General features: G+C 48.5%; 1 protein-coding gene across 2 annotated transcripts in view; it reads left to right on the top strand.

The window, feature by feature from the left end:
• Positions 1-26,488, top strand: part of SLC38A10 (solute carrier family 38 member 10) — a 124,881-nt gene extending 98,393 nt beyond the window's left edge. The window contains exons 12-17 of one of the 2 annotated variants that reach the window (XM_068263015.1): positions 10,873-11,040; positions 11,222-11,725; positions 14,933-15,022; positions 19,108-19,131; positions 21,925-22,074; positions 24,222-26,488. In XM_068263015.1, the coding sequence (XP_068119116.1) occupies positions 10,873-11,040; positions 11,222-11,725; positions 14,933-15,022; positions 19,108-19,131; positions 21,925-22,074; positions 24,222-25,270 (1,985 nt within the window). In that variant the 3' untranslated portion in view covers positions 25,271-26,488. The remainder of the gene's footprint in view (positions 1-10,872; positions 11,041-11,221; positions 11,726-14,932; positions 15,023-19,107; positions 19,132-21,924; positions 22,075-24,221) is intronic. The other variant, XM_068263016.1, reaches the window with a different exon arrangement.
• The last annotated feature ends 272 nt before the right edge of the window (positions 26,489-26,760 follow it).

Raw genomic sequence — 26,760 nt, 5'->3', positions numbered from 1 at the left:
TTGCGGTTTGCGTTTTTGTGCACAATTTTTTTTTGTGGCTCCCGGCGCTTACCTGAGCGTTAAAGAGAATCTGTATTGTTAAAATCGCACAAAAGTAAACATACCAGTGTGTTAGGGGACATCTCCTATTCCCCTCTGTCACAATTTCGCCGCTCCCCGCCGCATTAAAAGTAGTCAAAAACAGTTTTAAAAAGTTTGTTTATAAACAAACAAAATGGCCACCAAAACAGGAAGTAGATTGATGTACAATATGTCCACACATAGAAAATACATCCATACACAAGCAGGCTGTATACAGCTTTCCTTTTGAATCTCAAAAGATCATTTGTGTGTTTACCTTCTGTCCACTTCTTCTCTCATGCACTGAACATTACAGGCTTCCTGCAGACAGCTCTGCCTGTGCCTGTGTTTGTAATTCCTCATTATGTGTCAGCCAGCTACTTTCACAGCCAGAGGAGGATTTTTATCCAGCTCTCTTCTATTACTGATAAGATAGCAGAGAAGCTGCTGGCTTATGTAAATAAAACACACACTGGAGTGTGCATAGAGGAACAGACCAGCACGGAAGAGTTGGCAGCCTTCCAGACACAGGCCGACAAGTCTGACAGGGGAAAGATACATTGATTTATTACAGAGACCGTGATAGTACAAAGTGCTGCAGTGAGCCAGAACAGATTAGAATAGGTTTAGGAACTTGTAGGATGGTAGAAAAAACGTAATTTTTGTTACAGAGTCACTTTAAGGATTTTTTTGTAAGCTTATTTGAGGGGGATACCAGAGAGCACTGCAAAAAATATAATAGGTAAAATGTGCGTATCTAGAGCAATAAGCATAATTCAAAGAAAGAAAAAAGGTCTCACAACACACCAGTTTACCAAATATAATTCATATGTTTATTTATCCAAAAAAAGTCCTAACAATATAGTACAAATCACAGTAACTATGACAACATCAGGTAGGGAGAACAAAGACAATACAAGTTAAAAAATACCCTATAATGAGGGTAGGGTGGCTGCAGAAAATGATCATGCGGTGAATAAGTGCATCAGTAAATAAGGAACTGGCAACAATAGGGAATTCTGTATAATGGTATGGTAGGCGGGGCCTGTATATCCAGCAAGGACAATGAAGGTCTATATCAATATAAATAATAGAAGAGTATCAAAAGCCATATACACATATAAATAAATAAACATCACCATATAGATTGCTGAATCAAAATACATAACCACATCCAGTTATATTGTGCAAATAAGAGCAAGTGATCAACCATCTATTAATGAAAGTGTAGAGAGACCAAGTCCTAACAGTCAATATGGCGCTGAACAGAGCAGCGCAGACAGAGTGAGTGATGCAGGAGTGTTAGACCACCGCCAGTTTACCTTTCCGCAACCCGGGTGCCAGAACCGCCGATACCGCCGCAGCCACCCAGAAGAGAGAGGGGATTTTTTGTAAAGTGCTTTTCTAAGCGCTTTTGCAGAGCGATTCTTTGTTCACTTTCTGACATCAGTACCCAGAAATGAATAAATACAATGTATTTATTCATGAAAGCTCTGGGGAATTCGCTACACAATGCACTTTTTCAAGCACTTTGCGATTTCCCTATACCTTCCACTGAGGCAAATCACCCTGAAAATGGTACAGGTGGCGCTTTGGTGAGCGGATAGGAATCGAACCACTCAGATGTGAACTCTCTCATAGGGAATCATTGCACAAGCGTTTTTAGGGCGATTTTAAAAATCGCCGCCGCTTAAAACGAAACGAAAACGCTCTAGGTGTGAACAAGCCCTAAGTCCCATCAGGTGCAGCTCTGCGGAATGTTCGTTTCTGAGAATTCCGAAGCCAGTGACAATAATGCCTTGTCTCCCAGAATGCACTGGGTGCAGAATTCCACATAGCTGAGCAGCCTAGGGTAAGCATCACTGGGAGGGTGGGGCTACATACTAATATGCAGCAATATATAAATATAGGAAGTGTTTTTGATGCTGAAACCTGGAAAATTACCGTAAAAGTGGGTACCCTGCATAATTTACTGCGTTTTACTATAAGTCACTACAGGGCCTCTTTAAATCCCTGTGAGAAAACTAGTGGTGGTGAAGGAAATGTTGTTTTGGTTACCTCTATATAATGACGCTGATATATGCCTTTGCATTGTTACAGACATCAACAACAGCTGCGGCCATCACATGCACTTCAATTATTTACATCTGACCCAGCGGGGCTATAAATACCCCAAACTCTCTGCTCCCCAGAGGTCTCTGCATGGCTAATCTATAACATGGGGCAGCTTCCTGCTTGCCCAGATTAGACTCGTAGATTATTCCTAACGACTCTTAAAGCTGTTAATGTGACAAGGACAGTGAGGCGGGAGTATGAGGGATTGTTGTGTGTTTGATCTGGGCTGTGCAGCTGCTTCCTGACATTGTGCAGCGAGGAGAGAGGAAGCTGCGAGGAGAGGAGGAAGCTCAGGGTCACCACTGCTGCTGCCTGGATATCCTGAGCGCGCTGCTGTAAGGTGTCCGCTAGGGAGAGATCACTTGTGTCCTGTTTACCAGCTCACAGGGCTGACTCGCTCTCTTCCACCCTGTGGTTCTCGGTGGCCTATGGTTCAGGCTTGTGTATCGTGTGAAATCTATGATGAGTTGCAATTCGCTAGGTTTTGTGCGTTCAATTCACATAAACCATTTTTACATTATTAATAGTATTTTCTGGCTTCTTGGGTTTGGAAAGCTGAGCAAGTGTCAGATGCAGCTTGGTTAGACTGAACACCTGCCTGAGTTCTGTCTGTCCAGATTCCGTCTCATCCCAGAGAGTCACTGAGATTTTGTGCTCGGTGGAGAGTCATTGAGATTTGGTGCTCTGCAGAGATTCACTGAGATCTGGTGCTCTGCGGAGAGTTACTGAGATTTGGTGCTCTGCACAGATTCACTGAGATCTGGTGCTCTGCAGAAAGTCACTGAGAGTTGGTGCTCTGCGGAGAGTCACTGAGATGTGGTGCTCTGCAGAGAGTCACTGAGATCTGGTGCTCTGCGGAGAGTCACTGAGAGTTGGTGCTCTGCAGAGAGTCGCTGAGAGTTAGTGCTCTGCAGAGAGTCGCTGAGAGTTGGTGCTCTGCAGAGAGTCGCTGAGAGTTGGTGCTCTGCAGAGAGTCGCTGAGAGTTGGTGCTCTGCAGAGAGTCACTGAGAGTTGGTGCTCTGCAGAGAGTCACTGAGAGTTGGTGCTCTGCAGAGAGTCACTGAGAGTTAGTGCTCTGCAGAGAGTCGCTGAGAGTTGGTGCTCTGCAGAGAGTCGCTGAGAGTTGGTGCTCTGCAGAGAGTCACTGAGAGTTGGTGCTCTGCAGAGAGTCACTGAGAGTTGGTGCTCTGCAGAGAGTCGCTGAGAGTTGGTGCTCTGCAGAGAGTCGCTGAGATTTGGTGCTCTGCAGAGAGTCACTGAGAGTTGGTGCTCTGCAGAGAGTCACTGAGAGTTGGTGCTCTGCAGAGAGTCACTGAGAGTTGGTGCTCTGCAGAGAGTCACTGAGAGTTGGTGCTCTGCAGAGAGTCACTGAGAGTTGGTGCTCTGCAGAGAGTCACTGAGAGTTGGTGCTCTGCAGAGAGTCACTGAGAGTTGGTGCTCTGCAGAGAGTCACTGAGAGTTGGTGCTCTGCAGAGAGTCACTGAGAGTTGGTGCTCTGCAGAGAGTCACTGAGAGTTGGTGCTCTGCGGAGAGTTACTGAGATTTGGTGCTCTGCACAGATTCACTGAGATCTGGTGCTCTGCAGAAAGTCACTGAGAGTTGGTGCTCTGCGGAGAGTCACTGAGATGTGGTGCTCTGCAGAGAGTCACTGAGATCTGGTGCTCTGCGGAGAGTCACTGAGAGTTGGTGCTCTGCAGAGAGTCGCTGAGAGTTGGTGCTCTGCGGAGAGTCACTGAGAGTTAGTGCTCTGCAGAGAGTCGCTGAGAGTTGGTGCTCTGCAGAGAGTCGCTGAGAGTTGGTGCTCTGCAGAGAGTCACTGAGAGTTGGTGCTCTGCAGAGAGTCACTGAGAGTTGGTGCTCTGCAGAGAGTCACTGAGAGTTGGTGCTCTGCAGAGAGTCACTGAGAGTTGGTGCTCTGCAGAGAGTCACTGAGAGTTGGTGCTCTGCAGAGAGTCACTGAGAGTTGGTGCTCTGCAGAGAGTCGCTGAGAGTTGGTGCTCTGCAGAGAGTCGCTGAGATTTGGTGCTCTGCAGAGAGTCACTGAGAGTTGGTGCTCTGCAGAGAGTCACTGAGAGTTGGTGCTCTGCAGAGAGTCACTGAGAGTTGGTGCTCTGCAGAGAGTCACTGAGAGTTGGTGCTCTGCAGAGAGTCACTGAGAGTTGGTGCTCTGCAGAGAGTCACTGAGAGTTGGTGCTCTGCAGAGAGTCGCTGAGAGTTGGTGCTCTGCAGAGAGTCGCTGAGAGTTGGTGCTCTGCGGAGAGTCGCTGAGAGTTGGTGCTCTGCAGAGAGTCGCTGAGAGTTGGTGCTCTGCGGAGAGTCGCTGAGAGTTGGTGCTCTGCGGAGAGTCGCTGAGAGTTGGTGCTCTGCGGAGAGTCGCTGAGAGTTGGTGCTCTGCGGAGAGTCGCTGAGAGTTGGTGCTCTGCGGAGAGTCGCTGAGAGTTGGTGCTCTGCGGAGAGTCGCTGAGAGTTGGTGCTCTGCGGAGAGTCGCTGAGAGTTGGTGCTCTGCAGAGAGTCACTGAGAGTTGGTGCTCTGCAGAGAGTCACTGAGAGTTGGTGCTCTGCAGAGAGTCACTGAGAGTTGGTGCTCTGCAGAGAGTCACTGAGAGTTGGTGCTCTGCAGAGAGTCACTGAGAGTTGGTGCTCTGCAGAGAGTCACTGAGAGTTGGTGCTCTGCAGAGAGTCACTGAGAGTTGGTGCTCTGCAGAGAGTCACTGAGAGTTGGTGCTCTGCAGAGAGTCACTGAGAGTTGGTGCTCTGCACTGCAGAGAGTCGCTGAGATTTGGTGCTCTGCACTGCAGAGATTCACTGAGATTTGGTGCTCTGCACTGCAGAGAGTCACTGAGATTTGGTGCTCTGCAGAGAGTCACTGAGATTTGGTGCTCTGCACTGCAGAGAGTCACTGAGATTTGGTGCTCTGCACTGCAGAGAGTCACTGAGATTTGGTGCACTGCAGAGAGTCACTGAGATTTGGTGCTCTGCAGAGAGTCACTGAGATTTGGTGCTCTGCAGAGAGTCACTGAGATTTGGTGCTCTGCAGAGAGTCACTGAGATTTGGTGCTCTGCAGAGAGTCACTGAGATTTGGTGCTCTGCAGAGAGTCACTGAGATTTGGTGCTCTGCAGAGAGTCACTGAGATTTGGTGCTCTGCAGAGAGTCACTGAGATTTGGTGCTCTGCAGAGAGTCACTGAGATTTGGTGCTCTGCACTGCAGAGATTCACTGAGATTTGGTGCTCTGCACTGCAGAGAGTCACTGAGATTTGGTGCTCTGCAGAGAGTCACTGAGATTTGGTGCTCTGCACTGCAGAGAGTCACTGAGATTTGGTGCTCTGCAGAGAGTCACTGAGATTTGGTGCTCTGCAGAGAGTCACTTAGAGTTGGTGCTCTGCAGAGAGTCACTGAGAGTTGGTGCTCTGCAGAGAGTCACTGAGAGTTGGTGCTCTGCAGAGAGTCACTGAGAGTTGGTGCTCTGCAGAGAGTCACTGAGAGTTGGTGCTCTGCAGCGAGTCACTGAGAGTTGGTGCTCTGTACGGTCACTGAGAGTTGGTGCTCTGTACGGTCACTGAGAGTTGGTGCTCTGTATGGTCACTGAAATGTACAACACAGTTGTGGTGTTGCCACCATTACTTTGCTTTGAAATTATAGTTCCCACGGTGTGTTTCTCCCCCTGTTGCAGTGCCTTCATTATGATGCTACCTCACAGTAACCAACATTATGGTACTTATCTTGCTACAGTACACCCCAGTGGACTACTGGAGACAACATTTAGAATCAACTGCACCATAAGGGTGACCTCAACAATCCGTGTGTGTAAGACAGGAGACGAGTTTGATAGGAATTTCCTTTATGTAGACAAGTGTTAAGGAATGTTGGTAGATTTGCAGTGTAACTGTGCCGGGGATTCTTCTTCTGTGTCCCGCTATCTCCACAGTCGCTCCTACCTCACCACTGTCTGTTCATGCCACTCTTCCCTTCTCATTCTTTCATTCTCAATTTTTGTCTCCCTCTTCACCCATCTTTCTTTTCCCCACTTTACCCCCCTGCCCCCCTCTGCCACTCGCAACCTCTTCACTGTCTTTCCTTCTTTATTCCTTTTTACCTTATCTCTCTTTCTTGCTCTTCACCTTCTCCCTCTTTCTTCCTCTTTACCTTCTCTCTCTTACTTCCTCTTCATATTATCTCCCCCTTCTCTCTCTTTCCTCCTTTTCACCTTCTCCCTCTTTCTTCCTCTTCACTTTCTCTTTCTTCCTCTTCACTTTCTCTCTTTCTTCCTCTTCACCTTCTCCCTCTTTCTTCCTCTTCACCTTCTCCCTCTTTCTTCCTCTTCACCTTCTCTCTCTTTCTTCCTCTTCACTTTCTCTCTCTTTTTCCTCTTCACCTTCTCCCTCTTTCTTCCTCTTCACCTTCTCCCTCTTTCTTCCTCTTCACTTTCTCTCTCTTTTTCCTCTTCACCTTCTCCCTCTTTCTTCCTCTTCACCTTCTCCCTCTTTCTTCCTCTTCACCTTCTCTCTCTTTCTTCCTCTTCACCTTCTCCCTATTTCTTCCTCTTCACCTTCTCCCTATTTCTTCCTCTTCACTTTCTCTCTCTTTTTTCCTCTTCACCTTCTCCCTCTTTCTTCCTCTTCACCTTCTCCCTCTTTCTTCCTCTTCACCTTCTCTTTCTTTCTTCCTCTTCACCTTCTCCCTCTTTCTTCCTCTTCACTTTCTCTCTCTTTTTCCTCTTCACCTTCTCCCTCTTTCTTCCTCTTCACCTTCTCCCTCTTTCTTCCTCTTCACTTTCTCTCTCTTTTTCCTCTTCACCTTCTCCCTCTTTCTTCCTCTTCACCTTCTCCCTCTTTCTTCCTCTTCACCTTCTCTCTCTTTCTTCCTCTTCACCTTCTCCCTATTTCTTCCTCTTCACCTTCTCCCTATTTCTTCCTCTTCACTTTCTCTCTCTTTTTTCCTCTTCACCTTCTCCCTCTTTCTTCCTCTTCACCTTCTCCCTCTTTCTTCCTCTTCACCTTCTCTTTCTTTCTTCCTCTTCACCTTCTCCCTCTTTCTTCCTCTTCACCTTCTCCCTCTTTCTTCCTCTTCACCTTCTCTTTCTTTCTTCCTCTTCACCTTCTCCCTCTTTCTTCCTCTTCACCTTCTCTTTCTTTCTTCCTCTTCACCTTCTCCCTCTTTCTTCCTCTTCACTTTCTCTTTCTTCCTCTTCACTTTCTCTCTCTTTCTTCCTCTTCACTTTCTCTCTCTTTCTTCCTCTTCACTTTCTCTCTCTTTCTTCCTCTTCACCTTCTCCCTCTTTCTTCCTCTTCACCTTCTCCCTCTTTCTTCCTCTTCACTTTCTCCCTCTTTCTTCCTCTTCACTTTCTCTCTCTTTCTTCCTCTTCACCTTCTCTCTCTTTCTTCCTCTTCGCCTTCTCCCTCTTCACCTTCTCCCTCTTTCTTTCTCTTCACCTTCTCCCTATTTCTTCCTCTTCACCTTCTCTCTCTTTGCTCCTCTTCACCTTCTCCCTCTTTGCTCCTCTTCACCTTCTGCCTCTTCCTTCCTCTTCACGGTTTCCCTCTTTTTCCTCTGCACCTTCTCCCTCTTTCTTCCTCTTCGTCTTCTCCCTCTTTCTTCCTCTTCACCTTCTCCCTCTTTCTTCCTCTTCACCTTCTCGCTCTTTCTTCCTCTGCACCTTCTCCCTCTTTCTTCCTTTTCACCTTCTCTCTCTTTCTTCCTCTTCACCTTCTCCCTCTTTTTTCCTCTTCACCTTCTCCCTCTTTCTTCCTCTTCACCTTCTCCCTCTTTCTTCCTCTTCACCTTCTCTCTCTTTCTTCCTCTGCACCTTCTCCCTCTTTCTTCCTTTTCACCTTCTTCCTCTTTGCTCCTCTTCATCTTCTCCCTCTTTCTTCCTCTGCACCTTCTCCCTCTTTCTTCCTTTTCACCTTCTTCCTCTTTGCTCCTCTTCATCTTCTCCCTCTTTCTTCCTCTGCACCTTCTCCCTCTTTCTTCCTTTTTACCTTCTCTCTCTTTCTTCCTCTTCACCTTCTTCCTCTTCACATTCTCTCTCTTTCTTGCTTGTCTCTGTCTCTCTCTTTCTTGCTCTTCACCTTCTTTCTCTCTTTCTTCCTCTGCACCTTCTCTCTCTTTTTTTCCTCTTCACCTTCCCTCTCTTTTTCCACTTCACCTTCTCTCTTTCTTGCTCTTCTCTGCCTCTCTCTTTCTTTAAATAACCCTGAAGTGAGGAAACTCGCTGCAGGTTAGATACTTATGTATGTAGACCAGGGGTGTCAAACTCAAAAACAAAGTGGGCCGAAATTGAGCTCTGGGACCAATTTGAGGGCCAACATCAAGGTCTAGTGGCCACTTCTCTCCCTTATAAAGTTCCCCCAGTGTATAATAGCCCCTCATCATCCCCTATATAGTTCCCTGATGCTTAGTGGTCCTCCCTCCTCTACAAAGTTTCCTGGTGTTTAGGGATCCCCTCCTTCCCCTATACAGTTCTCTGGTATCTAGTGGCCCTCTTCCCTCTCCTATACTGTTCCCTGCTATCTAGTTCTGTCCTCCTCCCCATATGGCTTTCCTGGTGATCTAGGCCTTACCGTCCAATATAGCTTCTCTGGTGGTCTAGGGAGGCAAACATAATGCCAAGTGGGGAAAACACCTGAGGGCCAAATCTGATTGGTCTGAGGGAGTTTGACATGTATGATGTAGAGGGAAGGCTCTGGATCCCATATAGGGCCTTCCTGGTCCTAAGTCTGTCCCATCATTCCAGCGCTGTCCCTGTTGAAGTTATTCGGCCTGCCACATTGAATACCTCTGCGGTATTTCTCTGGCAGCCTTCTTAAGTACTCGGGTCACTAAAAAATAATTTTATTAGCATGACCAAGATACACACAGGCATTTCAGAAGCAAGGAAAAGAAGTGGGCTGAGTCATTGGGGTGTGAGGGTGGGATAGGTGTGTAGGTGGGTAAGCAGGCTGTGAATAGTTTTAGGTTGAGGCCGGTTCCACACTGCAGATTGGCGTAAGCAGTGCGGTGCGGCGGCCGCACCGCCAAAAGCAGGCCTTCAGGGATTACCACGTTAGTACACGGCATTCCCGGTCTGGCATCCGGCCAAGCAGAAGTGACTTCCTGTTTCTGGTATGCAGAGGTGCATGGGAGCATATTGTAAAAATACGCTTCTGCGCATGCGAGTCGTATCGTCGTCGCATCGCCGCCTCCAACATTTTTTAAATCCTACGTCGCCATAGACTTACATGACTGCCGGTCCGACTCAGAGCGATTGCAAGTACGCATAACGTAGTTTTGGAAGCGTGTTAGATTCAGGACTTCCGGCACACCGCGACACAGGTGATGGGATTTTCCCCATAGGTTTTCATTGGAGTGCGATAGCAGTGCATCAGTTTGACGCACCACACCGCCCCAGTGTGAAAGGACCCTGAGAGTTTGTTTATGCCCCCTCCTAACTCTTTCTCTCTCTGTTCTCTTTCTTTCTCTCTCTCTCTCTCTCTCTCTCTCTCTGTGTTCTGCAGCATCTGACCTCTCGTTCTGTCCTTCTATCTTTATCTCTCATCCCCAGGAATAAATTACAACCTCTGACAGACTTTCCACTCATTGCAGACATATTTCAGTAAGAATAACTCTGTAAACTCATCCCACACTCCAGAGGGAATAAAGAGAGATGATTAACAGACGGCGTCCAGCACTCCATGTCAATGTCCCTGAGTTCTGCTGCCCTATCAGAGAGCTAATCAGAGCGGAGTTCCTGTACTTCCTGTTATCTTCCAGGGGTAATGTGACCGCAGCTCCTCCATGTCCTGCTCACATGTCTCCCCCTTCTGCATCTTCACGGAACAGCACTGCATGGTCTGTGCCTGTCAGGGGAAGTGTTTCTCTAGTCCAGGGGTGTCAAACTCATATACACAGTGGGCCGAAAATGAAAACTGGGACCAAGTCGCAGGCCAACCTCAAAGTCTAGTAGCCACCTCTTTCCCTTTTAAAACTCCCTGGTGTTTAGTGGCCCTTCTTCCTCCACTGTACAGTTCCCTGATGTCTAGTGGCTCCCTCCCCTATTCAGTTCCCTGGGGTTTAGTTGTGTTCCCTCCCTCCCTCCTCTATATAGTTCCCTGGTGTCTAGCACCTCTCCCCATATAGTTCCCTGGGGTTTAGTTGTGTCCCCTCCTCTATACAGTTCCCTGGTGGCCCCCCTCCCTCCTCTATACAGTTTCCTGGTGTCTAATGGCCCCCTCCCCATGTACAGTTCCCTGGTGAATAGTGGCCCCCCACCCTCCCCTATACAGTTCCCTGGGGTTTAGTTGTGCCCCCCCCCCCCCACCTATACAGTTCCCTGCTGTCTGATGCCCTCCTCTATACAGTACCCTAGTGTCTAGTGGCTCCCCCCATCCCATATACAGTCCCCAGGTGTCTAGTGGCTCCCTCCATCCCGTATACAGTTCCCTGGTGTCTATTGGCACCCTCCCTTCCCATGTACAGTTACCTGGCGTTTAATGCCCCCCACCCCACCTTCATCATGTGGTTTCATAGTTTCAGTGCTTAGCCATACAGACTTAATTCTCAGGTGCTCATAGACCAAGTATGAATCAAAGTGGGGGAACCATATGCAGGCCAGATTTGATGGCACTGCGTTCCAGATTTCATCTGCTGGCTAAAAAATTTCCATGTATGCGCAAGTCTGTATTAATGGTCTGAGGATTGTGTTTGTGTCTTCAGTCCAGAAACCTGTTGTGGAGGAGCCGGCCGATGAGCGGGACAAGCCCAAGTTAACTCCGAAGAAGGAGGAAGTGGAGCAGCCCCAGATTAAAGGCCCTATCGATGTCCCCCAAAAAGAGGAGGGGAAACGGAAGCAGGAGGAGGTGCAGCTGGACCGACCTGATCAAGGTAACCAGGAACGGGAGGGTGCTGGGAGATCTCCCGAAACGCGTCATGCTTTCAGTTTGTTTTCTTCTAGTGACAGAAGTTATACTGAACATTTTATAGACCTTTGTCACCATTCATACATGGGGAGAGATCTAGAAATGTTTTTTCAAAAGTTGTCCGTTTTTGTGTCACCTTTGCCCAGGCATTGCAGTACCTGTTGGGGAGGCCCATCGCCACGAGCCACCAGTTCCACGGGACGAAGTAGCTGTTGATGAAAGAAAAGACCACGAGGAGTCTGAGGAGAAGAGGGTCCCAGAAGCCGAAGTCGCCGCTGCTCCAAAGGATGAGAAGCAAGAGGGAAAGCTGGAGGCTAAAGCTGAAGCCCCAGTCCATAAAGAGGAGCATGGACCCCCGCCTCAGCAGCCCCCCCAGGAGGAAGGGGCCCTAAAGAAAACCCCTGAGAAAGCCCTTGGTGGTCAGGAGCAGGTGGAGCAGCCTGTCAAGAAGGATCATCAGGGGGAGAAGGCAGAGAATGAAGCCATAGACTCAAAGAACGTGGACGGTCTCGCCGCAGACAAAATCGATCTGGCCGCCATGGAGAAAGCTCTACAAGATCAGCTGAAGAACGTGGACGTGCCGGTGGACAGTAAGGACAAGATTGACCTGGCCCTGGCTGAGAAGGTTTTGGAGAAGCAGATTAAGGAAGGTAAATGTGTAAAATGGTAGAATAACAAAAACTCAACCTTTCCTGCTTTACACATAATGGGATGCATTCTCCATGTGAGTCAGGTGACACTCTCCATCCCTCCATAGGGGTACAGTACAATTTTGGTTATCTGGCATAGTCAGGGGATGCCTGATATTGGGTTTATGTGACTTCTCAGGGCCTAAATGAAACAATGCAGAGCAACGTGCAGCGGGAACCACTTACAATGGCTCTGAGAGCCGGCCTTCCTTACTCCTAGAGCTCCTCTCTGTGCGGCTCCCAATGCATGCATGTGACCCGATGCAGGTCAGGTGACATCTGGAGAGCTGTACCAGGAAGTAGCAGAGCAGCAGCCAGCGGGAACCACTTACAATGGTTCTGAGAGCCGGCCTTCCTTACTCCTGCAGCTACATTGCTGCATCCTCTCTGTACGGCTCCCGATGCAGGTCAGGTGACACCTGGAGAGCTGTACCAGGATGTAGCAGAGCAGCAGCCAGCGGGAACCACTTACAATGGTTCTGAGAGCCGGCCTTCCTTACTCCTGCAGCTACATTGCTGCATCCTCTCTGTACGGCTCCCGATGCAGGTCAGGTGACACCTGGAGAGCTGTACCAGGATGTAGCAGTGCAGCCAGCCAGGAAATCTGAATAAGTGGTACTACTATGGGCTGCTCTATAATAGAATTAGGCACACCCCCATAGTTCCCAAGACCCCCCCCTCCTCCCCGACTGCCGGTTAGTTGAGACTACCGGTATGATAGAATCCCGGATAACGAGAAATCTACTGTATATAGTGCAGGCACTCCACGGAGGAGAATTGGGAAGTGTAAGAAAACCCACTTGAGGGATCATAACCCTTCCTTCATTGCCTTTAAAGGGGTTCTGTGGGGGGTTTTGAAAAGAAAACGGACATATATCTGGGGCTTCTACCGGCCCCCTGCAGCTGTCCTGTCCCACGCCGTCCTCCTCCGATGCTCCGTTCCCCGCCACCTGTCACGGTCCAAATATTTGTCTAGCTAGAGAAATACAACTGTGCCTGCATGCGTCCTAACTCCCGCTCGCGTCTCCGGGAGCTTACTGCGCAGTATCGAATAATTGACCGGTGGCGGCGGCGGGGAACGGCGGATTGTAAAGGACGTCGCAGGCACATGACAGCTGCGGGGGGCCGGTAGAAGCCCCTGGTAAGTGTCCGGTTTTCTTTTCAAAACCCCCTAGTTAACCCGTTTAAATACTGTAAAAAATAAAAATAAAAGTTTTTCTTAGCAGTATGAGGCAGTCTTAGCTGGTGCTGCACGGTTACATAGTATGGGCCAGGCATAGTAAAGACCTTTTGCATAGATAACAACTTAAGTTTTTTAACGTTTCCTGTACTGAAAAACAACATGACTTTTCTTTGCTACTAATGTTTTATTAGCCATACTACACATACAATTAATTGTATCATAAGTTTATTTTGACTTCAGATTTGCTTTAAAGAGAGCCCAAAGTGGGCGCAAAAAATAATATAAAAAGTAGGCTACCTGATCCGCAGGGCTGAGTGGATCAGGTAGCCGCAATAAATGCCGCTCCCGCGGGCCGCAATGACGCTGCTCTGAGAGACTGTGTGTCTCTCATAGCATGCGGGGGGCGCAGGAGGTGCAGCCAGGGAGGGAGAGCTCCCCAATGGCAGCTCAGGAAACCCTGCAGGAATGCCCCTGGTGGGCATTTTAAAGCTAATGGGAACCGGGGTAAGAAAAAGAAAAAGTCAGATACTCACCTAAGGAGAGGGAAGGCTTGGTCCTAATGAGCCTCCCCTCTCCTCGCCCGGTGCCCGGTCCCGCTCAGGATCCCCCGTAGAAGTATTTGACCGTTTCGGTCAAATACTGGCCGAAGGGAGGTGTCGGAAGACTTCGGGAGTACTCAGGCTCCCGAAGGTGGGCCACTCCATACTACGCATGCGCGAGTGCCCTCTGTGACGCACTCGCGCGTGCGCAGTATGGAGCCGCCGGCCTTCGGGAGCCCGAGTGCTTCCAAGGACTTCTGAGGTCCCCGCGGCGGTGGATTTTCACGAAGGATCCACCGGGAGAGGAGAGGGTAGGCTCATTAGGACTCGGAGCCTTCCCTCTCCTTAGGTGAGTATCTGACTTTTTTTCTTTTATAGGGGTTACATTAGCTTTAAACAGGGAATTCCTCTCCTCTGTATATATCTCCAAGTTAGCGACAAATCTTGTTGCTAAATTTGAGGGGCTATAGCGCCAAAATCCAAAAGTAAACACGTGGTGCTGAGCCACTGTTTGCCACGTGCTCTATTTCAGCACACACCCTGATTCTCTACGTATAAGCCCTACTCCAAAAATAAGCCCTAGTTACAATCAGTGTAAATAGTGTCCACATGCGTCGGTATACATGTAAACTAAGTACAATCAATTGTTAGAATGCAGCGGGACAGATATACCCATCACTCAAAAGATCCCACAAGACCCAAAACAGTCAGGGCTGGCAAATGCTCTCTGTAAATGTAGGTTGTTGTATGCAAAAAGGAAATGGTCACAATAAATTATCATCATGGAATTCAGTGTGTGGAGAGTTATGATGTTCAAGAATAAATGTAGATTGTTGTTAATAAAAAATAAGACATCCCCTGAAAATAAACCCTTAGGCTACTGTGAGCCTAGCTGAAGGCAACATTTGGAGCGAAAATGAATATCTGCTTGGAGTTTGTATGTTCTCACTTTATCTCTGTGGGTTTCCTCCAGGCACTCCGGTTTCCTCCCACATCCCACAAACCATACAGATAAGTTAATTGGCTTCCCCCTAAATTGGCCCTAGACTACAATACATACACTACACGATACATACATAGACATACGACCAATGCTCTCCACGGGTTCTTTTAGCCAGGTGCTTCACCCGGCTAGTTTTGGTGAGCACCCGGCTGTCACCGGCTCACCTCCTCTTATGCTGTAAGCATAATTGCACACAGAAGCACCGGCCCTGCATTCTCTCATCATCAATAATTCTGGGGAGAACACTGAAGACTATGGTTGGAATTAGATTGTGAGCCCCTCTGAGGGACAGTTGAGTGACCAGACAATATACTCTGTACAGCGCTGCGGATGATTTGGGCACTATGTAAATACATAATAATAAGTCCCTATCTTATTTTCGGGCAAACACATTAGTTCTGTTACAGGGCATCTCAGGACATTTTCTGTGTCTGTCTTTACAGAAGAGCAGAAGGAGGCTCCGCCTGGGGAGGCGGGACACGAGCAGCGGGAGGCCAGGAATGCTGAAGTGAAGCCAGCGGACAGCCAAGAAGGTGATCCAGTCTTCAACATTTACACACTTTCTCACTCACTCCTTTATCTCTGTACACTGCCAGACTTGGAAGGTGCCGTCATTGTTATGGATCCAGCCTGTTCAATAAAGATTTATTGCAAAAAAAAAAAAAAAAAGTCAGAGCCACAGAGAGGCAGGGTGATGGCAGTGTGAGAGGGCAGTCAGTGTCTGACATAGAGCAGGGTGATGGCAGTCATTGTCAGACACAGAAGCAGGGTGATGGCAGTCAGTGTCAGACACGGAAGCAGGGTGATGGCAGTGTGAGAGGGCAGTCAGTGTCTGACATAGAGCAGGGTGATGGCAGTCATTGTCAGACACAGAAGCAGGGTGATGGCAGTCAGTGTCAGACACGGAAGCAGGGTGATGGCAGTGTGAGAGGGCAGTCAGTGTCTGACATAGAGCAGGGTGATGGCAGTCATTGTCAGACACAGAAGCAGGGTGATGGCAGTCAGTGTCAGACACGGAAGCAGGGTGATGGCAGTGTGAGAGGGCAGTCAGTGTCTGACATAGAGCAGGGTGATGGCAGTCATTGTCAGACACAGAAGCAGGGTGATGGCAGTGTGAAAGGACAGTCAGTGTCAGACACAGAAGCAGGGTGATGGCAGTCAGTGTCAGACACGGAAGCAGGGTGATGGCAGTGTGAGAGGGCAGTCAGTGTCTGACATAGAGCAGGGTGATGGCAGTCATTGTCAGACACAGAAGCAGGGTGATGGCAGTCAGTGTCAGACACGGAAGCAGGGTGATGGCAGTGTGAGAGGGCAGTCAGTGTCTGACATAGAGCAGGGTGATGGCAGTCATTGTCAGACACAGAAGCAGGGTGATGGCAGTCAGTGTCAGACACGGAAGCAGGGTGATGGCAGTGTGAGAGGGCAGTCAGTGTCTGACATAGAGCAGGGTGATGGCAGTCATTGTCAGACACAGAAGCAGGGTGATGGCAGTGTGAAAGGACAGTCAGTGTCAGACACAGAAGCAGGGTGATGGCAGTCAGTGTCAGACACGGAAGCAGGGTGATGGCAGTGTGAGAGGGCAGTCAGTGTCTGACATAGAGCAGGGTGATGGCAGTCATTGTCAGACACAGAAGCAGGGTGATGGCAGTGTGAAAGGACAGTCAGTGTCAGACACAGAAGCAGGGTGATTGAAGTCAGTGTCAGACACAGAAGCAGGGTGATGGCAGTCAGTGTGAGACACAGAAGCAGGGTGAGGGCAGTCAGTGTCAGACACAGAAGCAGGGTGATGGTAGTCAGTGTCAGACATAGAAGCAGGCTGAGAGCAGTCAGTGTCAGACACAAAAGCAGGGTGATAGCAGTCAGTGTCAAACACAGACAGGGGGTGATGGCAGTCGGTGTCAGACACAGGAGCAGGGTGATGGCAGTCAGTGTCAGACACAGAAGCAGGGTGATGGCAGTCAGTGTCAGACACAGAAGCAGGGTGATGGCAGTGTGAGAGGGCAGTCAGTTTTAGACACAGAAGCAGGGTGATGGCAGTCAGTGTCAGACACAGAAGCAGGGTGATGGCAGTCAGTGTCAGACATAGAAGCAGGCTGAGGGCAGTCAGTGTCAGACACAGAAGCAGGGTGATGGTAGTCAGTGTCAGACATAGAAGCAGGCTGAGGGCAGTCAGTGTCATACACAGAAGCAGGGTGATAGCAGTCAGTGTCATACACAGACCGGGGGTGATGGCAGTCAGTGTCAGACACGGAAGCAGGGTGATGGCAGTGAGAGAGGGCAGTTAGTGTCAGACACAGAAGCAGGGTGATGTCAGTCAGTGTCAGACACAGAAGCAGGGTGATGGAAGTCAGTGTCAGACACAGAAGCAGGGTGATGGCAGTCAGTGTGAGACACAGAAGCAGGGTGAGGGCAGTCAGTGTCAGACACAGAAGCAGGGTGATGGTAGTCAGTGTCAGACATAGAAGCAGGCTGAGAGCAGTCAGTGTCAGACACAAAATCAGGGTGATAGCAGTCAGTGTCAAACACAGACAGGGGGTGATGGCAGTCGGTGTCAGACACAGGAGCAGGGTGATGGCAGTCAGTGTCAGACACAGGAGCAGGGTGATGGCAGTCAGTGTCAGACACAGAAGCAGGGTGATGGCAGTCAGTGTCAGACACAGAAGCAGGGTGATGGCAGTCAGTGTCAGACATAGAAGCAGGCTGAGGGCAGTCAGTGTCAGACACAGAAGCAGGGTGATGGTAGTCAGTGTCAGACATAGAAGCAGGCTGAGGGCAGTCAGTGTCATACACAGAAGCAGGGTGATAGCAGTCAGTGTCATACACAGACCGGGGGTGATGGCAGTCAGTGTCAGACACGGAAGCAGGGTGATGGCAGTGAGAGAGGGCAGTTAGTGTCAGACACAGAAGCAGGGTGATGTCAGTCAGTGTCAGACATAGAAGCAGGGTGATTGCAGTCAGTGTCAGACACAGACTGGGTGATTGCAGTCAGTGTCAGACACAGAAGCAGGGTGATGGTAGTCAGTGTCAGACACAAAATCAGGGTGATAGCAGTCAGTGTCAAACACAGACAGGGGGTGATGGCAGTCGGTGTCAGACACAGGAGCAGGGTGATGGCAGTCAGTGTCAGACACAGAAGCAGGGTGATGGCAGTCAGTGTCAGACACAGAAGCAGGGTGATGGCAGTGTGAGAGGGCAGTCAGTTTTAGACACAGAAGCAGGGTGATGGCAGTCAGTGTCAGACACAGAAGCAGGGTGATGGCAGTCAGTGTCAGACACAGAAGCAGGGTGATGGCAGTCAGTGTCAGACATAGAAGCAGGCTGAGGGCAGTCAGTGTCAGACACAGAAGCAGGGTGATGGTAGTCAGTGTCAGACATAGAAGCAGGCTGAGGGCAGTCAGTGTCATACACAGAAGCAGGGTGATAGCAGTCAGTGTCATAAACAGACCGGGGGTGATGGCAGTCAGTGTCAGACACGGAAGCAGGGTGATGGCAGTGAGAGAGGGCAGTTAGTGTCAGACACAGAAGCAGGGTGATGTCAGTCAGTGTCAGACACAGAAGCAGGGTGATGGAAGTCAGTGTCAGACACAGAAGCAGGGTGATGGCAGTCAGTGTGAGACACAGAAGCAGGGTGAGGGCAGTCAGTGTCAGACACAGAAGCAGGGTGATGGTAGTCAGTGTCAGACATAGAAGCAGGCTGAGAGCAGTCAGTGTCAGACACAAAATCAGGGTGATAGCAGTCAGTGTCAAACACAGACAGGGGGTGATGGCAGTCGGTGTCAGACACAGGAGCAGGGTGATGGCAGTCAGTGTCAGACACAGGAGCAGGGTGATGGCAGTCAGTGTCAGACACAGAAGCAGGGTGATGGCAGTCAGTGTCAGACACAGAAGCAGGGTGATGGCAGTGTGAGAGGGCAGTCAGTTTTAGACACAGAAGCAGGGTGATGGCAGTCAGTGTCAGACACAGAAGCAGGGTGATGGCAGTCAGTGTCAGACATAGAAGCAGGCTGAGGGCAGTCAGTGTCAGACACAGAAGCAGGGTGATGGTAGTCAGTGTCAGACATAGAAGCAGGCTGAGGGCAGTCAGTGTCATACACAGAAGCAGGGTGATGGTAGTCAGTGTCAGACATAGAAGCAGGCTGAGGGCAGTCAGTGTCAGACACAGAAGCAGGGTGATGGTAGTCAGTGTCAGACACAGAAGCAGGGTGATGGCAGTCAGTGTCAGACATAGAAGCAGGCTGAGGGCAGTCAGTGTCATACACAGAAGCAGGGTGATAGCAGTCAGTGTCATACACAGACCGGGGGTGATGGCAGTCAGTGTCAGACACGGAAGCAGGGTGATGGCAGTGAGAGAGGGCAGTTAGTGTCAGACACAGAAGCAGGGTGATGTCAGTCAGTGTCAGACATAGAAGCAGGGTGATTGCAGTCAGTGTCAGACACAGACTGGGTGATTGCAGTCAGTGTCAGACACAGAAGCAGGGTGATGGTAGTCAGTGTCAGACACAGAAGCAGGGTGATAGCAGTGAGATAGGGCAGTCTGTGTCAGTGTCAGTGTGTTCCATGCTGTATTGTAATCTCCTGTATTTCTCTCTCTTTTCACGCTTTCCTGGGATGCTCTCAGCGGAGCTTAGAAGGCTGGCTCCACGTAAGCATGGCGCTGTGACATGATGCATGCCTAGCTGTAGATGTGTGTGCGCTCTTCCTTCATATAACCACAGAGGACACCCCATAGCCACCAATCAGAGCTTTCATTATCGGGCCGTGTTCTATCATCTCCGGGCGGGGCGGGATATGTGTAAAAGAGCTGCCTGATTTTATTGCTGTCTGTTATTCCCCCTCACGTCTCTCACAGACCCACTCACTGCGACAGGAAGGGAAAGGAATGTGTACTTAGCTCAGTTCCAGCTAGAGGCTTACTTTCATTATTTATTGTGTGTAGATGTGTTACTGTACATACTGGAGGTAGCAGAGATCAGCACACGCTGCAGCTAGTTTACTATCAGTACAGACAGAGAGTAACAGCTTATACTGTACATACTGGAGGTAGCAGAGATCAGCACACGCTGCAGCTAGTTTACTATCAGTACAGACAGAGAGTAACAGCTTATACTGTACATACTGGAGGTAGCAGAGATCAGCACACGCTGCAGCTAGTTTACTATCAGTACAGACAGAGAGTAACAGCTTATACTGTACATACTGGAGGTAGCAGAGATCAGCACACGTTGCAGCTAGTTTACTATCAGTACAAGCACAGAGTAACAGCTTATACTGTACATACTGGAGGTAGCAGAGATCAGCACACACTACAGCTATTTTACCATCACTACAGGTACAGAGTAACAGCTTATACTGTACATACTGGAGGCAGCAAGGATCCGCACACACTGCAGCTAGTTTACCATCACTACAGGTACAGAGTAACAGCTTATACTTTACATACTGTAGGCAGCAGAGATCAGACACAGAGTAACAGCTTATACTGTACATACTGGAGGTAGCAGAGATCAGCACACACTGCAGCTAGTTTACTATCAGTACATGCACAGAGTAACAGCTTATGCTGTACATACTGGAGGTAGCAGAGATCAGCACACACTGCAGCTAGTTTACTATCAGTACATGCACAGAGTAACAGCTTATACTGTACATAATGGAGGTAGCACAGGTCAGCACACACTGCAGCTAGTGTACTATCAGTACAGGCACAGAGTAACCACTTATACTGTACATACTGGGAGTTGCAGAGATAAGCACATGCTGCAGGTATTTTACTATTAGTACAGGCACAACATAACAGCTTATACTGTACATACTGGAGGTAGCAGAGTTATGCATACACTGCAGTTAGTTTACTATCAGTATAGACACAGTTACAGCTTATACTGTACATACTGGAGGTAGCAAAGATATGCACACACTGCAGTTAGTTTACTGCCCGTATAGATAGTTACAGCTTATACTATGCATAAATCGGGTAATTGGGAAAATTACACTGCAGCTAGTTTACAATCAGTACATGCACAGAGTAACAGCTTCTACTGTACATACTGGTGGTAGCAGAGACCAGCACAAACTGCAGCTAGTTTACTACCAGTACAGGCACAGAGTCAGGCCCGTTTCTAGGGCCATGTGGCCCGTTCGGCCGCCCTGAGTGCTGAAGGAGGGGGGCGCCGTGATTGAGGGGGAGCCGCAGCTGTGGTGAGGGCAGCCTCTCCCCTCCTCTCCCGGGCCGCCCTCCGTGCTCTCCCCTTCGCTGCAGAGTGAGCGCACCAGGAAGTGCTGTATACAGCAACTCGCCTCCCTGCGTTCCAATCACCGATCACTTGCCGCTGGTCTCCTCCGCTGCATAGACGCTTATACACACTCTACTTCCTGCTAAACAGGAAGTAGAGTGTGTATAAGCGTCTCAGGAAGTACAGTGTGTATAAGTGTCTATGCAGAGGAGGAGACCAGCGGCAAGTGATCGGTGATTGGAACGCAGGGAGGTGAGTTGCTGTATACAGCATTTCCTGCTGCGCTCACACTACAGCTGAGGGGGGAGCACGGAGGGCGGCCCCAGGGAGAAGTCGGGCTGCCCTCTTTGCGGCTGTCTCCCCCCTCCATTATGGGGGGGGGGGGCACCTACCTACCTCTCTAACATATTGCGGGTACCTAACTATCTAACCTATACTGGGGGCAGCTACCTAACCAACTTGTACTGGGGGCTCCTACCTCCTACCTGTTCTGGAGGCTCCTACCTATCTAGTCTATACTAAGGGCACCTACCTATCCAGTCTATACTAAGGGCACCTACCTATCCAACTTATACTGGGGGCACCTATCTATCTAGCCTATACTGGGGGCACCTATCTATCTAGCCTATACTGGGGGCACCTACCTATCTAGCCTATACTGGGGGCACCTACCTTTTTAGCCTATACTGGGGGCACCTACCTATCTAACCTATACCGGTGGCACCTACTTATCTAAAGTGTACTGGGGGTTCCTACCTATCTAGCCTATACTGGGGGCATCTACCTATCCAACGTATACTTGGGGAACCTTCCTATCTAACCTGTACTGGGGCCACCTACCTATCTATCTTATACTGCGGGCACCTACCTAGCTAACCTATGCGGGGGGCACCTACCTAGCTAGCTGGTGGCAACTATACTGGCTACCTATATTGGAGGCACCTACCTAACTAACCTATTCTGGTGTTTTAGTTCTAAGTAGCATTAACATGACTAACCGGTAAACATTACAATTCAAATCTTCAAAATAATCTTTTAACGTAATAATAATAATTCACAAAACCTGGGTGAACAGGAAGAGGTGACGTGTTGGATTAACCCTTAGTCATTAGAATTTATATTTGTGGTGGCAGCAATCCCTGCATTGTAGATGTGTGTTACTTGCTCCCGGGTGACGCTCTGTTTCCTTTCTGCACGCACAGACGCCGGGAAGGCAGAGCTTCTGGATCACGCCATCTTGCTGCAGGTCATCAAGGAGCAGCAGGTGCAGCAGAAGAGACTGCTGGATCAGCAGGAAAAACTCCTGGCCGTCATCAAAGAGCAGCACCAGGAGCTTCATCAGGAGCAGCAAGGTGAGTGGGGGTGGAGCTGCGGCACCGTCACATGGCCAAGCAAGTGTTCTGTCCAGTCTGTAATTGAGCCGGAGCTGTCACATAACCGCACAGGTGTTCTGTCTAGTCTGTACTTGGGCCAGAGCTGTCACATGACCACACAGGTGTTCTGTCCAGTCTGTACTTGGGCCAGAGCTGTTACATGACCATGCAGGTGTTCTGTCTTTAGCCATTTGTACTTTTCTGAAGGGTGTGGGGGCAGTTTTATGGAAATAATTATTGGCTATATGAGTCCTGGCACTAAATGCACTTGGCAGGTCAGCTTAAAGTGAACCAGAGATGAAGCATCCTCATGTATTTTTACCATATATATCAGTGGGAACATTAAAGAAAACACCTATCCTGCTCTCTGTTTCATTCTTCACTGCTCAGCCTGCTTGTTATCAGCCCTGATAAAATCCCCGACTGAGCATTCAGTCTGGCTTTGCTCAGGAATCATTATAGCGGAGTCTGTCTTCTCTGATGTTTTTTCAAGCCCAAGCCTGCCCACTTCTGGCTCTGCTATAATGACTCGGCTATAATGATTCCTGAGCAGTGCCAGACTGAATGCTCAGTCAGGGATTTTATCAGGGCTGGTAACAGGCAGGCTGAGCAGTGAAGAATGAAACAGAGAGCAGGGTAGGTTTTTTTCTCTAATGTTCCCTTTGATATATCTAGTGAAATACATGAGGGTGCTTTGTCTCTGGTTTACTTTAAGCTGACCTGCCAAGTGCATTTAGTGCCATAGAGTTTCCATAGAGCTAAAGAGGGCACTTGCCCCAGAGCCTGTAGAACCCCTTCTCTCCAGCTATGGTGACCCTATTCATGCCTGCAGGGAATGAGGAACAGATGAAGTCCAGAGCATAGAGCACGGTGCTGCCTCCTGCCTGGATTAGATAAGACTCTGCTAAATGTACACTCTTTGTTTGTAGGGTAAAAGAGAAGGGGCATTATGGGGACCCCAACAATGCTTTTGGGGGACATATGATGGACACCTAATGATATTGTGTGACGGGTTGGTGGGATGGGGCCTGGCCCCAGAGTGGGGCTGTGCTAGGGAGGCCCCCAAGTTATTTTACCCAGAGCCCCATTGTAGCTAGAAGGTCAGACCATATAGCAGTAAGTAATAAGCCCAAGCAACCAGGTTCCAAATTGTAGAAAAACCTTTATTACAATTCCATAAGTAAAAGCTTATGGAGGCGTGGGGGAAGTGTACAGGTCTGGCCTGACAGCCGTTTCACGGAGGATTCCCGCTTCCTCAGAGATTCTTGACCCCTGTGAAACGGCTGTCGGGCCGGACCTTTACGCTTCCCCCACATGTCTGCATAAGCTTTTACTGATGGATTTCGAATAAAGGTTTTTCTACATTTTGGAACCTGATTGCCTGGACAGTTACTGCTGTATCTTTATTTGGCTTGGAGAGCATAATTGGACAAATCTCCAACGCTCTATAACTTGATATGTCAACCGAGATTCCAAGAGGATATTGCAGGGGTTCCCTGGCCTCCCTTCAGTGAGATTGACCTCCGTTGGCGGGCTGAAAAAGTAATTCCTTGGCTAAATTGGGGATCAGTATAGTAAGGAGTGCAGTAATAATAATAAAAAAAAAACAGTATGGTAGTGAGGCAGTATAATAAAGATCCCTATTATAGGGGTGCACTAAAATTGTAGGAACTATAATAGGAAACACTACCACATGTTAATGTAATAGGAAGCGCTATAGAGGAGGAACATGGAATGGAGGCTAAACATTGAGGCTGTTATTATAGGTTATAATGTTTTTAGCCACACCTTCTTTTAAAGACCGTCCCACCTGCAAAATAAATCCCCACTCCCTCCGCTAATGCAGGGGTTACACCGGTATTGTGATGTCCCCGTGTGCTCTTCTCCACCACCATATGGACTCTGTGCTGGATTTATCCCTACGGTGTCACATCACTGTTTTGTGTACCATTGAATGTCCTTGTGTAACATTGTTTTAAGTTGTAATGTCTCCCCATCTATAGTGCAGTGCTGCGTAATATATGTTGGCACTTTTTAAATATTATATATTCAATAAGTTTAACCATAACACTAGCCTGATTTCTTTATCTAACCTCAGTTCTGTTGCCCCTTTGCTATCGTCGTAGGTGACAAGGCTGATGGCGTTGCTGGAGAACATGTCAGGAGTAAAGAAGAGATGAAGGTGGGAAGAGAAGATGAGAAGGACTTGGTCAATAATGAGCCTGCAGCCAATGTACAGAAGGAAGATCAGAGAGAAGATTCAGAGCGGGTCGCCGTGCCAGTGCCCGAGAGGAAAGCGTCAAAGGAAAAAGCTAACTTACAAAGCAAAGAACTGAATGTGGTGGAGAAGTCTCAAGAGAACATCGTGAAAAAGACAGAAGAGCATCCTGAGGCTCGGAGAGTTGAGCCGCCACAGCAAAATGTAGCCTTGGCTTCTAATGAACAGGTCCTCGATGGCAAGGTGCCCCCTGTGCAGATGGTTCATTTACAGAAGCCACCACAAGAAGAGGGTAATGTGTTGAACCAGGATCAGGACAAGGACCTTCTCAAACATCAGCAACAAGACAAAGTCTATAAAGCAGAAGAGAATGAAGCTCTGCCTGGCTCTCCAAGCAAGAAGCTGGAGGAACCCCTAGGAGATACAAATGTGAAAATACAAGGGGTAGTTGTGGAGCAACCAAAAGCTGATGAAGTTCATAAAGAAAAGCATCATGAAGGAGCAGGACATAAAGAAGCGACCGGTCAAAGGGTGGAGCAAGGCCTGCAGAAACCGGGTCAAAACCTCAATGTGCCCAATAATCAACCTGATACAAAGGAAGTGGCGAGGGAAGACAATGTACCAGCAGAAGTTGGGAAGCCTGCTGATGAGAGCCTGAAGGAGGTCATGGAGGGAAAAGTAGAGAAGAACGATGGGGCAGCACCAGATAATGAACAAGGCAAACCAAACCGAGATCTGAAGCTGCAGAATGATTTGGATCTCCGGAGAAGGAAGAGAGATCTTGGAGATGCAGAAGCGATGGAGAGAGATGGAGCTCACATAATCGGCTTTAACCATGCCCCTGATCCAAGAGGCAACGATCTTTATTCTGCGCTAGAGGCTCATCTCAATGCCGAGGCTGGCATGCAGGTGATCCATAGCCGGCAAATCAAACAGGTAGAGGAAAAGAAAAGATGACACATAATCTGACCAAAGGACAGTATCTTCAGTGGTACTGTAGGGACCAACATGGATCATTGTCTTCAGTGGTACTGTGGAGACTAACGTGGATGATGGCGTTATAAATTCCTAACATTCCTGCATGGTTGCACAGCCAATAGAACCAAAATAATGATAATATTGCCGTCACTTCTGTCCTGGTGGGTTCTCAATTACATGACAAACAGCTCATAATGACTGCTTTCTCCTTGTATCAGGTTGTTCCAGGTACAGTCCTTACCAGATCCTCCATGTAAGAAGTATGGAGGTTTGTTCTGAAATTGTTTTTGAAGATAATATTCCCTGGTTTACAGATACGTCCAAAGACAGTGGTCATGGATTATTTATACGGGGAATTTTCCAAAGATGAAGTACACCTCATCATCAGGAATCATTAGGTGAATCCAATGGTCATCCCTTCTTAATCGGACCACCGTATGTCCTGTAATGCTCTATTATAAAGGGGGGCTATTTCTCCATCAGTATGCTGCAATTATCACATCATTTGTGTCAATATGATGATATTTCCCATCACTGAATGTACAACTGCTCAACGGTCACCTATTCACAAAAGGGAAAGTGTTTCTCATTCACTGCTCTGCAGTTATCTCATAATGCCTCAGTGTCTCAGGTATCCCATTACTTCAGCAACTATTATGGTCAAGAGACAAACCCTAAGAAAACATAGCGGCTGACAAGCAGATTAATGGACAGCTGGCGGCCATGATAGACAACGCATCACTTCCTGCATCTGTCTGCGCCTGCTGAAGTCACTTCCTGTGCCTGAGACAAACCCCCTGAAAACATGGCGGCTGAGAAGCAGATTAATGGACAGCTGGCAGCCATGATAGACAACGCATCACTTCCTGAATCTGTCTGCGTCAGCCGCAGTCACTTCCTGTGCCCAAGACTTAACCTCCTTGGTGAAAAGCTAAATGTTTGTCCCCAAGGATGAAATTTAAACTGTTCCTAAGACCAAACTTCATATCTTATTTTAGTATTTGCTTCTGAGTTTTGTAACAGGGTTATTCCTTGCAGACTGTGCCTTTTCCTAAATCTTTCCTGGTGTTTGTGTGAATGTCAGCCTTCCGGGTGTACCTGCTGTTTCCTTGCCAAATCCATCTCCCTTATTACTTTATAACTGTTACAGGGGCCATTCTGTCATTTCTTGTTAATAAACAGGAACACTCTCTCAGATGTCTGCCAAATATAATTTTCTTTAAAGCGAGATTATCAGCCACAAAATCAAACCCCTATTACCCACTGCTCTGTGTTTATTATGCAGTCTACATCCTGACCCTGCATTGCAAGCATCCCAATATAATCATAAATGTTTCTGCTATAATGAACGCCCAGTCAGTTTGCCTCCTTTCTGGTATATTGCCAAGGAAAGGGAAGCATGTTGTCTCCCCTCCCACATAGCTGCTCCACACTTAGTGGCTGAGGGCAGTGTGGCTGAGAAGGTAAAT

This window comes from Hyperolius riggenbachi, chromosome 12 (assembly GCF_040937935.1).
Source record: "Hyperolius riggenbachi isolate aHypRig1 chromosome 12, aHypRig1.pri, whole genome shotgun sequence".
Classification (NCBI taxonomy): Eukaryota; Metazoa; Chordata; class Amphibia; order Anura; family Hyperoliidae; genus Hyperolius; species Hyperolius riggenbachi.
The sequence above is the reverse complement of the archived record's forward strand: the minus strand, read 5'-3'. Positions and strand labels throughout refer to the sequence as shown.